The following is a 15,379-nucleotide window of genomic DNA, read 5'->3' as shown; positions in this document are numbered from 1 at the left end:
AACCTAAAATCCTTGAACACTTCCATACAAAGGTTCAAATTCAAGATGGAGTCACTCAGAGCAGTGATTGCAAACCTGGAAGAAGGAGACTATATGGTGTCTCTGGACATCAAAGATGCTTACCTACATGTCCCAATTTACCCTTCTCACCAAGGGTACCTCAGGTTTGTGGTACAGAACTGTCACTATCAGTTTCAGACGCTGCCGTTTGGATTGTCCACGGCACCCCGGGTCTTTACCAAGGTAATGGCCGAAATGATGATACTTCTTCGAAGGAAGGGAGTTTTAGTTATCCCTTACTTGGACGATCTCCTGATAAGGGCAAGATCCAGGGAACAGTTGGAAGTCGGAGTAGCACTATCTCAGATAGTGCTGCGCCAGCACGGTTGGATTCTCAATATTCCAAAATCGCAGCTGATCCCGACGACACGACTTCTATTCCTAGGGATGATCCTGGACACAGTCCAGAAAAAGGTGTTTCTCCCGGAGGAGAAAGCCAGGGAGTTATCCGAACTAGTCAGAAATCTCCTAAAACCAGGCCAAGTCTCAGTACATCAATGCACAAGGGTCCTGGGAAAGATGGTGGCTTCTTACGAAGCGATCCCATTCGGCAGATTCCACGCAAGAACCTTCCAGTGGGATCTGCTAGACAAATGGTCCGGGTCGCATCTTCAGATGCATCAGCGGATAATCTTGTCACCAAGGACAAGGGTGTCTCTCCTGTGGTGGTTGCAGAGTGCTCATCTTCTAGAGGGCCGCAGATTCGGCATTCAGGACTGGGTCCTGGTGACCACGGATGCCAGCCTGAGAGGCTGGGGAGCAGTCACACAGGGAAAAAATTTCCAGGGCTTGTGGTCAAGCCTGGAGACATCACTTCACATAAATATCCTGGAGCTAAGGGCCATCTACAATGCTCTAAGCCTAGCAAGACCTCTGCTTCAAGGTCAGCCGGTGCTGATCCAGTCAGACAACATCACGGCAGTCGCCCACGTAAACAGACAGGGCGGCACAAGAAGCAGGAGGGCAATGACAGAAGTTGCAAGGATTCTTCGCTGGGCGGAAAATCATGTGATAGCACTGTCAGCAGTGTTCATTCCGGGAGTGGACAACTGGGAAGCAGACTTCCTCAGCAGACACGACCTCCACCCGGGAGAGTGGGGACTTCACCCAGAAGTCTTCCACATGATTGTGAACCGTTGGGAAAAACCAAAGGTGGACATGATGGCGTCCCGCCTCAACAAAAAACTAGACAGGTATTGCGCCAGGTCAAGGGACCCTCAGGCAATAGCTGTGGACGCTCTGGTAACACCGTGGGTGTACCAGTCAGTGTATGTGTTCCCTCCTCTGCCTCTCATACCCAAGGTACTGAGAATCATAAGAAGGAGAGGAGTAAGGACTATACTCGTGGCTCCGGATTGGCCAAGAAGGACTTGGTACCCGGAACTTCAAGAGATGCTCACAGAGGACCCGTGGCCTCTACCTCTAAGAAGGGACCTGCTCCAGCAGGGACCCTGTCTGTTCCAAGACTTACCGTGGCTGCGTTTGACGGCATGGCGGTTGAACGCCGGATCCTGAAGGAAAAAGGCATTCCGGATGAAGTCATCCCTACCCTGATCAAAGCCAGGAAGGATGTAACCGTACAGCATTATCACCGTATTTGGCGTAAATATGTTGTGTGGTGCGAGGCCAGGAAGGCCCCTACAGAGGAATTTCAACTGGGTCGTTTCCTGCATTTCCTGCAAACAGGACTGTCTATGGGCCTAAAATTAGGGTCCATTAAGGTTCAAATTTCGGCCCTGTCGATTTTCTTCCAGAAAGAACTGGCTTCAGTTCCTGAAGTTCAGACGTTTGTCAAGGGGGTACTGCATATACAGCCTCCTTTTGTGCCTCCAGTGGCACCTTGGGATCTCAATGTAGTTTTGGGGTTCCTAAAATCACATTGGTTTGAACCACTCACCACTGTGGACTTAAAATATCTCACATGGAAAGTGGTAATGCTGTTGGCCCTGGCTTCAGCCAGGCGTGTCTCAGAATTGGCGGCTTTATCCTATAAAAGCCCTTACCTAATTTTTCATACGGACAGGGCAGAATTGAGGACTCGTCCTCAATTTCTCCCTAAGGTGGTTTCAGCGTTTCACTTGAACCAGCCTATTGTGGTACCTGCGGCTACTAGGGACTTGGAGGACTCCAAGTTGCTGGACGTACTCAGGGCCCTGAAAATATATGTTTCCAGGACGGCTGGAGTCAGAAAATCTGACTCGCTGTTTATCCTGTATGCACCCAACAAGCTGGGTGCTCCTGCTTCTAAGCAGACTATTGCTCGTTGGATTTGTAGTACAATTCAGCTTGCACATTCTGTGGCAGGCCTGCCACAGCCAAAATCGGTAAAAGCCCATTCCACAAGGAAGGTGGGCTCATCTTGGGCGGCTGCCCGAGGGGTCTCGCCTTTACAACTTTGCCGAGCAGCTACTTGGTCAGGGGCAAACACGTTTGCTAAATTCTACAAATTTGATACCCTGGCTGAGGAGGACCTGGAGTTCTCTCATTTGGTGCTGCAGAGTCATCCGCACTCTCCCGCCCGTTTGGGAGCTTTGGTATAATCCCCATGGTCCTTACGGAGTTCCCAGCATCCACTAGGACGTCGGAGAAAATAAGAATTTACTTACCGATAATTCTATTTCTCGTAGTCCGTAGTGGATGCTGGGCGCCCATCCCAAGTGCGGATTGTCTGCAATACTTGTACATAGTTATTGTTACAAAAATCGGGTTATTATTGTTGTGAGCCATCTTTTCAGAGGCTCCTCTGTTATCATGCTGTTAACTGGGTTCAGATCACAGGTTGTACGGTGTGATTGGTGTGGCTGGTATGAGTCTTACCCGGGATTCAAAATCCTTCCTTATTGTGTACGCTCGTCCGGGCACAGTATCCTAACTGAGGCTTGGAGGAGGGTCATAGGGGAGGAGCCAGTGCACACCAGGTAGTCCTAAAGCTTTACTTTTGTGCCCAGTCTCCTGCGGAGCCGCTATTCCCCATGGTCCTTACGGAGTTCCCAGCATCCACTACGGACTACGAGAAATAGAATTATCGGTAAGTAAATTCTTATTTTCTATGCATAGTTTCTGGTATGACCTCCGTTAAAAAGCCAGCTATACAATCTCTAAGTAGTACAGAAGGTAGTTAAGACAGTGAAATGTATGGGTTTTCAGTGTTTGATCATCAGCGTCTAGGTAGGTCATTGCCAGGACATGTTGGGCGATATTCAATTGTTATTTGCGCCAGAAGCCACTAGATGGGTCCCAAGAGAGCAATTCAATTGTTGCCCCGTTCGGGCACGATTGTTGCAGGCATTTCAGTTCACACCCCCTCCCCCGGGGGTTGCGAGCGGAAATGTGTGAAAAGCGACCCATTGGGCGCCCAAATAGGACTTTTCGCATTGCACCCATTCGTGTGGTCGAGTTTAGACGCTTTTCGCGGCTAAACCCGACCTCTATGGGCGCGATAACAAAGATCAATTGAATATCTCCCCGCGTTCGATGGGAGATCAGGAATGATATAACAATTGAATATCGCCCATTATGTATATCTACTATCAAATCTGCAATGTTTATATTTGAACAAGATGGAATTAAACATCATCATGTCATTGGATTCTGACTGTTGCATTTTCTTTTCTGTACTATTATATGTAGAGGAAGCATGTACTTCTTATGTATGTCTTTACTACTAGTCCAGGTTATGATACGTATTTTGTACCCACTTTCTTAATAATGTGAGGCTTCCCTGTTCTGTCATAATTGTCCTAGATGTTGGGTATGAAGAAACTGTGAGAGAAAACCGAGACTTTGACTCTCCCGTCAGTATGGAAACGGATAATTCAACAGGTAAATGTGTTCAGAACTAGGGAAGTGCCATGATTTTACTATTGTGTCTCATTTTAACCTTATAAAAACCATTCTTATGCAGCTTGGTCACTTGGCTCACTTACTAAACAGTCTGACATGTTTAGTAAGTGACAGGCCAAACACAGGAGTTTCATCTATGGGCATTTGTGGTTTTCCTGCTGCCTGTGGCGAAGTGTAAAAGATTCCAACAAAATCCTGCAGTATTACCACTCGTGATATGCATCATTAATATAACAGCAGTTGTGTACATAAAACACAGATCAGCGCTTTCTGATACACAATAACAAACCAATAAAACAAACCTATACAGCACAAGAATGGTATAATGTATCGAAATCGATGTTTACACACCAATTACAAAGTAACTAAAGAGCCAGAAACTTGTGCCTAACAAATAATAATACCTTCGCTGTACTATCAGCTTTGCCTGGTTAGGATCAGTTTCACTGGCTGCAAATGTTTTCTTTATCCTGAGTTCAGGAAACCAGTGCCTGGCAATGTTGGCATCTTCCCTTTTATATTTATTACCAGTTATTTATATAGCGCACACATATTCCGCAGCGCTTTACAGAGAGAATATTTGGCCATTCTCAGCAGTCCCTGCCCCAGTGGAGCTTACAGTCTAGATTCCCTACCACAGGTACACGCGCATTCATGCCAGTTAACCTACCAGTATATTTTTGGATTGTGGGAGGAGATCGGAGTACCCGAAGGAAACCCACGCCAGTACAGGGAGAATTTACAAACACCACACAGTTAGGGCCATGATGGGAATCAAACCCATGACCTCAGTGCTGTGAGGCAGTAATGCTAACCATTACACCATCTGTACTGCCCTACATGCTTATGATGTCAGCTGAAAGAGTGCAATTCTGAGTTTTACGTTATCTTACTATTACAACACTGACCTATTTAGCATTGCTTCTTTCTATGCCCTAGAAGAACCAATAGAGAGTGCAAAACAACCTTATGTTAATATAAATTTATTAGAATTTCTGGTACAAAATCTGTTGTTAATAGTTAGAAAATCAAAACACCATTTGACAGAACAACCAGCAAAATGTAGCTCTTGGGAATAAACTATTATATTAGACTAAATACTGTAACATATAAATTATCATTCACAGTAAGATGTTTAACTGTGCATTAAATAGCCTAATAGAGTTTATATATCCAATTAAGTCTCCACAGACCTATCTTAATTGTTGTATAGGTACCGTTCCTTAGGTGATTTCATATACCTTAAAAAAGATTAAAAACCGTCACAAATGCTTGTCAGCAAATGAAAACTCCCTTATTAGGGAAATAACATGTAGCTCCCAATGGAATTGACTGGAGCCGCCTAGGATATCTATAAGACTGCTCCATCCGTACTCAGAGTGGTGAAGCAAAAGCTGTTAGCACAAGACGTCCCGGGGAGCCGCTAACTCCGTAGATTGGAGATCAGAGCAGACGGCTCGGAATGGGACTTGAGTTTACATCCGTATCCGTCACTGTCAGTAACTGGTAGAGCCGCGGTCTCCGTATAGCAGAACCAGTGCAGGCGGCTCAGATGGTGATGATTAATTAGCACAGTGCTGTGGTTACTTAGCGGTATTTGATGATCCTGTGTTACCTTGATCTCCGTCTCGAAAATGCCAATGCAGGTGGCTCCATAGGAAACTGCTCAAACCACTCAATAGTAGCTGGTATTCAAATGGGTGTAAATAAAAAGGAGGATTGTATCCCCGTGTCCAGCATGACGCGTTTCTCAACCGACAGAACATGGTCGTCTCTTCAGAGGAACAATGTGATGGTTTCCTGTCCGGTATTCACTTTTATAGGGACAGGGGGTTAATTATCCCAGTGATTCAAAGCACCAGCGTCTACATTTATTAAGACTTGATAGTCTCAAAGGTGTGTGGCCATAAAACAGAAAAACATTTCAATTTACAACCTTTCCACAATAAAATATACCAAACAATAAATAATGTGGGGCAGATAAAATAAAAAAAGAATATCTACATATGGATGTAGCTCATATTGATAAATTTATATAAATAAATGTAAAAAAATTAATGAATGAAAAATTAGGTTAAAAATTCAAATTAAAAGAAATTAATTATACAAAAATGTTTACAAAACACACACACATATATATTCCCATATTGTTTAAATAATACATTAGAGAAGACAGCAGTATCAAATCCACTAAAGCTCCTAATATTTCTAACATTTATGAGTAAACCACCGTATAGAGAACAATTCATTAAACGACCACAACTCAAAGTTGTACGTTGCCTGTAGCAATCGCGTACATTATCAAAATCGATAATTTACTAAATTCGAAATACTGTACATTCTTAATAGAGGTATATTTTAATGTTATCCTACAATACATTAATAATTTCTCATACGTCCTAGAGGATGCTGGGGATGCTTCAAGAACCATGGGGTGTCTCCGCAGGAGACATGGGCACACTATAAGACTTTGAATGGGTGTGAACTGGCTCCTCCCTCTGCCCCTCCCCCAGACTCCAGTTAGATTTTGTGCCCAGTGAGACTGGATGCACACTGAGGAGTTCTCCAGAGTTTCTCTGAAAAAGACTTTATTAGGTTTGTTATTTTCAGGGAGACCTGCTGGCTACAGGCTCCCTGCATCGTGGGAGTGAGGGGAGAGAAGCAGACCTACTTCTTAAGAGTTCATGGACACCATTAGCTCCAGAGGGTTCGATCACTACGGTACGCCTAGTTGCTTGTTCCCGGAGCCGCGCCGTCACCCCCCTCACAAAGCCAGAAGATAGAAGCCGGGTGAGTATGAGAAGATCAGAAGACTTCAGTGATTGCAGAAGAGGTGCCACGCAGCGGCCGCGCTGTGCGCCATGCTCCCACACATAACACAGCACTGCAGGGTCAGGGCGCAGGGGGGGCACCCTGGGCAGCATGAATACCTCAAATCAGACTGGCATGAGTTATAACAGTGCCCCGGGCACTAGTTAAGGGACCCCCGCCAGTATAAACATATTTTTAAGCGGGACTGATGCGCGCCATGTAGTGGGCGGGGCTTAGCCCACAAAGCTCTGACCAGCGCCATTTCCTCTCCTAAGAAGTTGCAGAGACGCTAGCCCTGTCCTCCACACGGGTGTAGTATGGCTGACCGGCGGTCTCCTGACCGCCGTTCAGCTTACCGACGCTGGGATCCCGGCGGGTAGGGGCGAGTGCAGCAAGCCCCTTGCGGGCTAGCTGCGCTCGCCACGCTGCGGGCTCGGTGGCGACCTGCGGTCGCCGCGGGTTCTATTCCCACTCTATGGAAATAGTCGCTGTTGGTTGGCATGCCGACCATCGGGATACTGAGCCCGGCGGGATGGTGGAGAAGGTCATGTGACTGTCAGTCAGTAGACCGGCGGTCACATGAATACCACCCCTCCACACTGCTGTATAAGTAACAGGGTGCAAAACGGGGGGGGGGGGGCACAAATAATTTGGTGCTGATTTGTATATATATAAAGCGCTAACAGGTCTGGGCAGTCATTTTACTGGCCTCAGTACCGGGATAGGCGCTGGGTGTGAGCTGGCAGAACACTCTCTGTGTCCCTCTTGCAGGCTTTATTGTGGGTCTGTCTCCTATAGCCCCAGTGTGGTTGTGCGTGTCGGTACGTGTGTGTCGAAATGTCTGAGGCTGAATGCTCTTCCCAGGAGGAGGCTGGAGTGGGGACAGAAAATGTGAGAGTGACCGTGTCGGCACTGCCGACGGATGATTGGGTGAATATGTTGAGTGTTTTAAACGCAAACGTGACTAAGTTGACTAAGAGATTTGATAAATCTGAGTCTAAGAACCAAACATGGAGGAAATCCATGGAAGATGCTTTGTCATAGGCCCAGACCCCTTCGGGGTCACAGAAACGTGCATTTACCCAGATAGCAGATACCGACACAGGGGTATATTTACTAAAAATCGTATTTTTCCGAATGAGGTTAAAGTTCAAACACGAATGACATTGAAAGTGTAAACTTGCAACTTTTTGAATTAATTACGACTAATTTACTAAGCTGTCGTATTCTGCATTTTCGAATTTTCCGATGTCGATGTCATTCGTATTTTTTGCCAGTGTTTTACGGGAGTGAATTGTAAAACACTGCCGACATTAACACAATAAATCTCGTCCGGATCTGTGAGATCCGTGCTGGGCTTCATTGTGCACCTTTCGTAAAAAAAAAAGAACATTGTTAAAAAAAAATAAAAAAAATGCGTGGGGTCCCCCCTCCTAAGCAAAACCAGCCTCTGGCTCTTTGAGCCGGTCCTGGTTGAAAAAATATGGGGGAAAAAATGTCAGGGGTTCCCCCATATTTAATCAACCAGCACCGGGCTCTGCGCCTGGTCCTGGTTCCAAAAATACGGGGGACAAAAAACGTAGGGGTCCCCCGTATTTTTGAAACCAGCACCGGGCTCCACTAGCCAGGTACATAATGCCACAGCCGGGGGACACTTTTATATTGGTCCCTGCGGCCCTGGCAATACATACCCAACTAGTCACCCCTGGCCGGGGTACCCTGGAGGAGTGGGAACCCCTTAAATCAAGGGGTCCCCCCCTCCAGCCACCCAAGGGCCAGGGGTGAAGCCCGAGGCTGCCCCCCCCCCCCCCATCCAAGGGCGGCGGATGGGGGGCTGATAGCCTTTTTGTCAAAATGTGAATATTGTTTTTAGTAGCAGTACTACAAGTCCCAACAAGCCTCCCCCGCAAGCTGGTACTTGGAGAACCACAAGTACCAGCATGCGGTGGAAAACCGGGCCCGTTGGTACCTGTTGTACTACTACTAAAAAAAATACCCCAATAAAAACAGGAGACACACACCTTGAAAGTATAAGTTTATTACATACATGCACACCTCCAAACATACATACTTACCTATGTTCACACGAGGGTCGGTCCTCTTCTCCATGTAGAATCCATGGGGTACCTGTTGGAAAAATTATACTCACATAATCCAGTGTAGATCGGTCCTCTTCTGTTCTTTGTATAATCCACGTACTTTGCAAAATAAAAAAACGGACACCCGACCACGCACTGAAAGGGGCCCCATGTTTTCACATGGGACCCCTTTCCCCGACTGCCAGGACACCCCCCTGACTCCAGTCTAAGAGGGTTCCTTCAGCCAATCAGGGAGCGCCACGTCGTGGTACCCTCCTGATTGGTTGTGTGCTCCTGTAGTGTCTGTCAGGCAGCACACGGCAGTGATACAATGTAGCGCCTATGCGCTCCATTGTAATCAATGGGGGGAATTTTGTGGTCAGCGGTTGACCGAAAGTAACCTCACCGCTGACCGCAAAGTTCCCACCATTGGTTACAATGGAGCGCATAGGCGCTACATTGTATCACTGCCGTGTGCTGCCTGACGGACACTACAGGAGCACACAGCCAATCAGGAGGGTGCCACGACGTGGCGCTCCCTGATTGGCTGAAGGAACCCTCTTAGACTGGAGTCAGGGGGGTGTCCTGGCAGTCGGGGAAAGGGGTCCCATGTGAAAACATGGGGCCCCTTTCAGTGCGTGGTCGGGTGTCCGTTTTTTTATTTTGCAAAGTACGTGGATTATACAAAGAACAGAAGAGGACCGATCTACACTGGATTATGTGAGTATAATTTTTCCAACAGGTACCCCATGGATTCTACATGGAGAAGAGGACCGACCCTCGTGTGAACATAGGTAAGTATGTATGTTTGGAGGTGTGCATGTATGTAATAAACTTATACTTTCAAGGTGTGTGTCCCCTGTTTTTATTGGGGTATTTTTTTTAGTAGTAGTACAACAGGTACCAGCGGGCCCGGTTCTCCACCGCATGCTGGTACTTGTGGTTCTCCAAGTACCAGCTTGCGGGGGAGGCTTGCTGGGACTTGTAGTACTGCTACTAAAAACAATATTCACATTTTGACAAAAAGGCTGTCAGCCCCCCATCCGCCGCCCTTGGATGGGGGGGACAGCCTCGGGCTTCACCACTGGCCCTTGGGTGGCTGGAGGGGGGGGACCCCTTGATTTAAGGGGTTCTTACTCCTCCAGGGTATCCCGGCCAGGGGTGACTAGTTGGGTGTGTAATGCCAGGGCCGCAGGGACCAATATAAAAGTGTCCCCCGGCTGTGGCATTATGTACCTGGCTAGTGGAGCCCGGTGCTGGTTTCAAAAATATGGGGGACCCCTACGCTTTTTGTCCCCCATATTTTTGGAACCAGGACCAGGCGCAGAGCCCGGTGCTGGTTGATTAAATATGGGGGAACCCCTGACATTCCCCCCCCCCCCCCATATTTTTTCAACCAGGACCCGCTCAAAGAGCCCGAGGCTGGTTTTGCTTAGGAGGGGGGACCCCACGCATTTTTTTTCCCAGCAAATTTAACACTTTCCGACCGCTTCCCACTGATAAACATGCACTGATCTCATGGATCCGTGCATGCCTATCAGAACACGGTAAAAAAAAGCAGGTCTGTTTTATTTTAGCATTTTTTTTACGATTTGTATTTTTTCACGGCAGTGTTTGGCTATTGCCGGCAGTGTTTGTGAATTACACTTTTTAGTAAATTACCGAGTTCTAGCAAATAACAGGCGTATTTGACCGATGGTGTATTAATTCGTAATTTTTTTCTTTGAGTTCCAAAATAATACGAATGCCCTCATCACTGCCGTGATTTGAGTTTAGTAAATTCCCGAGATGACACTTTGAAGAAAAAACACCATCTCGGTCAAAATCGGGAGCTTAGTAAATTTCCACCACGGACTCGGATTCCATGTCCCTGCACAGCAGAAGAAATCGCCTCACTATCAGATGCAGTCCTTTCGGCCCAATAAGTTCAAAAAAGGACGTGGGTCCTCCTTCCTTGCTTTGAGGGGGAGAGGACGGGGATAAAGGTCACAGGCTGTGGCAAGTTCCCAGGAGCAGAAGTCCTCTCCGGCTTCTACCAAATCCACTGCATGACGCTGGGGCTCCGTTGCGGGAGTCCGCACCAGTGGGGGCATGTCTCAAACTCTTCAGTCAGGTCTGGGTGCACTCTGACCTGGATCCTTGGATAGTAGACATAGTAACCCAGGGGTACAAGTTAGAGTTTCAAGACGTGCCCCCTCACCGATTTTTCAAATCGGCCTTGCCAGCTTCTCTTCCAGAAAGGGAGATAGTAAGCGCTGCGATACTAAAGTTGTGTCAAAATCAAGTGATTGTCACGGTACCCCCGTCTCAACAGGGGGAAGGGTTTTATTCGAGCCTGTTCGTGGTCCCGAAGCCGGATGGCTCAGTCAGACCGATTCTGAACCTAAAATCCCTCAATTTCTTTCTAAAAAAATTCAAATTCAAAATGGAATCTCTCCGAGCAGTGATCTCCAGTCTGGAGGAGGGGGATTTTATGGTGTCGGTAGATATAAAGGATGCCTACTTACATGTCCCCATATATCCTACACATCAGGCTTACCTGAGATTTGCTGTGCAGGATTGTCATTACCAATTTCAGACGCCGTTTGGTCTGTCCACAGCTCCGAGGATTTTCACCAAAGTAATGGCGGAAATTATGGTTCTCCTGCGCAAGCAGGAAATCACAATTATCCCCTACTTGGACGATCTCCTCATAAAGGCGAGGTCCAAGGAGCAATTGTTGAAGAATGTTGCCCTTTCACTGACGATTCTGCAACAACACGGTTGGCTCCTAAGTTTGCCAAAATCACAGTTGGACCCAAAGACACGGCTGTCGTTCCTGGGTATGATTCTGGATACAGAATTAGAAAGAGTTTTTCTTCCAGTGGAAAAAGCTCTGGAAATACAGAACATGGTAAAACAGATTCTGAAACTGGCAAAGGTGTCAGTTCTTCACTACACTCGGTTGCTGGGAAAGAGGGTGGCGGCCTATGAGGCCATTCCGTATGGCAGGTTCCATGCCAGGGTGTTTCATTGGAACCTGCTGGACCAGTGGTCCGGGTCTCACCTGGACATGCACCGAAAAATAATTCTATCTCCCAGGACCAGAATTTCCCTTCTGTGGTGGCTGCACAGTTCTCACCTTCTGCAGGGATGCAGGTTCGGGATTCAGGATTGGATCCTGGTGACCACAAATGCAAGCCTCCGAGGCTGGGGAGCAGTCGCACAGGGAAGAAACTTTCAGGGAAAGTGGTCAAGCCTGGAAGCTTGTCTACACATAAACATTCTAGAATTAAGAGCCATCTACAACGGCATTCTGCAAGCAGAACATCTTCTTCGAGGTCTGCCGGTCTTAATTCAGTCAGACAACGTGACAGCAGTGGCGTACATAAACCGCCAAGGCGGAACAAAAAGCAGAGCGGCGATGGCTGAGGCCACGAAGATTCTTCGCTGGGCGGAAAGACATGCCAGCGCTCTGTCAGCAGTCTTCATTCCAGGAGTGGACAACTGGGAAGCAGACTTCCTCAGCAGACACGATCTCCATCCATGAGAGTGGGGTCTTCATCAAGAGTTCTTTGCAGAAGTGACAAGTCGTTGGGGAGTTCCTCAAGTGGACATGATGGCTTCCCACCTCAATAAGAAACTTCAGAGATATTGTTCCAGGTCAAGGGACCCTCAAGCGATAGCGGTGGACGCCCTAGTGACACCGTGGGTGTTTCAGTCGGTCTATGTGTTCGCTCCATTTCCACTCATTCCGAAGGTGATAAAAATGATAAGAAGAACAAGGGTTCAGGCGATCCACATTGTTCTGGATTGGCCAAAAAGGGCCTGGTATTCAGATCTTCAGGAGTTGCTCATAGAAGATCCCTGGCCTCTTTGGGAGGACCTGTTACAACAGGAGCCGTGCGTGTATCAGGACTTACCGCGGCTGCGTTTGACGGCGTGGCGGTTGAACGCAAAATCCTAGCCCGAAAGGGTATTCCCAGTGAAGTCATTCCTACACTTCTTCAACCTAGAAAAGAAGTAACTGCAAAGCATTACCACCGTATTTGGAGAAAATATGTGTCTTGGTGTGAATTCAAAAAGGCTCCTACGGAAGAATTTTACCTGGGGCGTTTGCTCCATTTCCTACAAGCAGGTGTGGATGCGGGCCTAAAGTTAGGCTCTATTAAAGTACAGATTTCAGCCTTGTCGATCTTTTTTTCAAAAAGAATTGGTCTCCCTTCCAGAAGTTCAGACCTTCATAAAAGGCGTGCTGCACATCCAACCTCCCTTTGTGCCCACCAGTGGCACAATGGGACCTTAATGTGGTGTTGCAATTCTTGCAATCACATTGGTTTGAACCTTTACGCAAGGTTGAGTTAAAATTCCTTACTTGGAAAGTGGTCATGTTGTTGGCCTTGGCGTCTGCAAGGCGAGTGTCTGAGTTGGCTGTTTTGTCTCACAAAAGCCCCTATTTGATTTTCTATGCTGATAGAGCGGAGTTGAGAACTCGTCAGCAATTTCTGCCAAAAGTGGTTTCATCATTTCATGGTAACCAGCCAATTGTGGTGCCAGTGGCTACTGACGCCTTGGCAGAGTCAAAGTCTCTCGATGTGGTCAGAGCTTTGAAGATCTATGTCGCCAGAACGGCGCAGATTAGGAAAAAGGAGGCTCTGTTTGTCCTGTGGGCTCCCAACAAGATTGGGGCTCCTGCTTCTAAGCAGACTATTGCGCGCTGGATTTGTAATACGATTCAGAAGGCTCATTCTACGGCAGGATTGCCGTTACCGAAATCGGTGAAAGCCCATTCTACCAGAAAGGTGGGCTCATCCTGGGCGGCTGCCCGGGAAGTTTCGGCGTTGCAACTTTGCCGAGCTGCTACTTGGTCGGGTTCAAACACCTTTGTAAAGTTTTACAAATTTGATACCTTGGCTGAGGAGGACCTCTTGTTTGGTCAATCGGTGCTGCAGAGTCATCCGCACTCTCCCGCCCATTCTAGAGCTTTGGTATAAACCCCATGGTTCTTGAAGCATCCCCAGCATCCTCTAGGACGTATGAGAAAATAGGATTTTAATACCTACCGGTAAATCCTTTTCTCTTAGTCCGTAGAGGATGCTGGGCGCCCGTCCCAGTGTGGGCTGTACCTGCAGTTTGGTTATAGTTACGCTCATGTTGCGTTGAGTTCAGTCAATCTGTGACTGTTATTGGTCATGCCGTTGCATGCGTTGTTGTTGAATGCCATGTTGTACGGCGTGTCAGTGGTGTGAGCTGGTATGTATCTCACCTTAGTTTAATATAATTAAATAAATCCTTTTCCTCGAAATGTCCGTCTCCCTGGGCACAGTTCCTATAACTGGAGACTGGGGGAGGGGCATAGAGGGAGGAGCCAGTTCACACCCATTCAAAGTCTTATAGTGTGCCCATGTCTCCTGCGGATCCGGTCTATACCCCATGGTTCTTGAAGCATCCCCAGCATCCCCTACGGACTACGAGAAAAGGATTTACCTGTAGGTATTAAAATTCTATTTTAGAGGGCAATATTATAACACATCTAGAATCAGAACTCCTAATTCCAACAAACGGAGCACAATATTAATTATCCACTTATTCGACTCAAAAACTCCGTTCATATAGCGAATTAATATTCCGAATGGTATCAAATGGAGAAAAACCACTACATTAGAAAAAAAAGTTAAAAATAATAATACAATTAAACAGAGATCTATATCATGAGGTTACAATCTTCGCACTCTACAACCATCTGTGGACATTCTGCATGGTAGGAATTACAAATATAATTAACCACATGATAAACCCAAACCCCATAGATCTGCTGTTTGTTAACCTAGATTTATATGTTACAGTATTTAGTCTAATATAACAGTTTATTCCCAAGAGCTACATTTTGCTGGTTGTTCTAATGTCAAATGGTTTTTTTTTTTGGGTTTTTTTTTTTCTAACTATTAACAACAGATTTTATACCAGAAATTCTAATAAATTTATATTAACATAAGGTTGTTTTGCGCTCTGTTGGTTCTTCTATGGTTTATATATAGGGGTTTGCTAATACCCCCATTTTTTGAGAGCAGCAGAACATATTATTAACAGTGATTTGTATCAAGGGCGCCTGTATCCTTTTTATAGCCTATTTTCAGGTTTTTCTTTCTATGCCCATCCAATGCCTCCCATCGTAAGTCGTATTTATTTGCTAGTAACAATCACCGGAGTCGTAATTCCCAGTAATATGCCTCTAGTAGTAATACTTGTTAAAAAGCCAACAATAGTTTATTAATAATAGGGAGCAGTAAAACCCAATGATACTCTAGCAGCAAGATCTATATCAGTAGTAGGAGTATGACGGCAGTGGTAGCTATATGCCATTATATTTGCTGCAGCTGCAGAGGAGGAGGATTGTTGTAGTAAGAATAAGTGACCTGTAGCTATTGCTCACCTGCAACTTTCCCTCATTACATGTTTTGTTATATATTCACTGAGCTGGAGCCAACGTCATATTCCTGCACAGAGGCTTCCTGGTTCTGCTCTGGTTCAGTAATTAGCTGTTAGTAGAACTTAGCCCGAGCCACTTATTGCATAAGCAGGTCTTAAATCTAGAAGCCAGCTCCAAG

The 15,379-nt window shown here is 46.5% G+C and overlaps 1 protein-coding gene across 4 annotated transcripts in view; it reads left to right on the top strand.

Annotated features, from left to right (window-relative positions):
• LOC135056134 (zinc finger protein 664-like) overlaps window positions 1-15,379 on the top strand; it is a 34,174-nt gene that overhangs the window by 17,650 nt on the left and 1,145 nt on the right. For all 4 annotated transcript variants that reach the window (XM_063960935.1, XM_063960937.1, XM_063960933.1 and 1 more), the window contains exon 3: window positions 3,805-3,882. In XM_063960935.1, coding sequence (XP_063817005.1) covers window positions 3,805-3,882 — 78 coding nt within the window. The remainder of the gene's footprint in view (window positions 1-3,804; window positions 3,883-15,379) is intronic.

The sequence above is a fragment of the Pseudophryne corroboree genome, chromosome 3, assembly GCF_028390025.1.
Source record: "Pseudophryne corroboree isolate aPseCor3 chromosome 3, aPseCor3.hap2, whole genome shotgun sequence".
NCBI classification, from domain to species: domain Eukaryota; kingdom Metazoa; phylum Chordata; class Amphibia; order Anura; family Myobatrachidae; genus Pseudophryne; species Pseudophryne corroboree.
The sequence above is the reverse complement of the archived record's forward strand: the minus strand, read 5'-3'. Positions and strand labels throughout refer to the sequence as shown.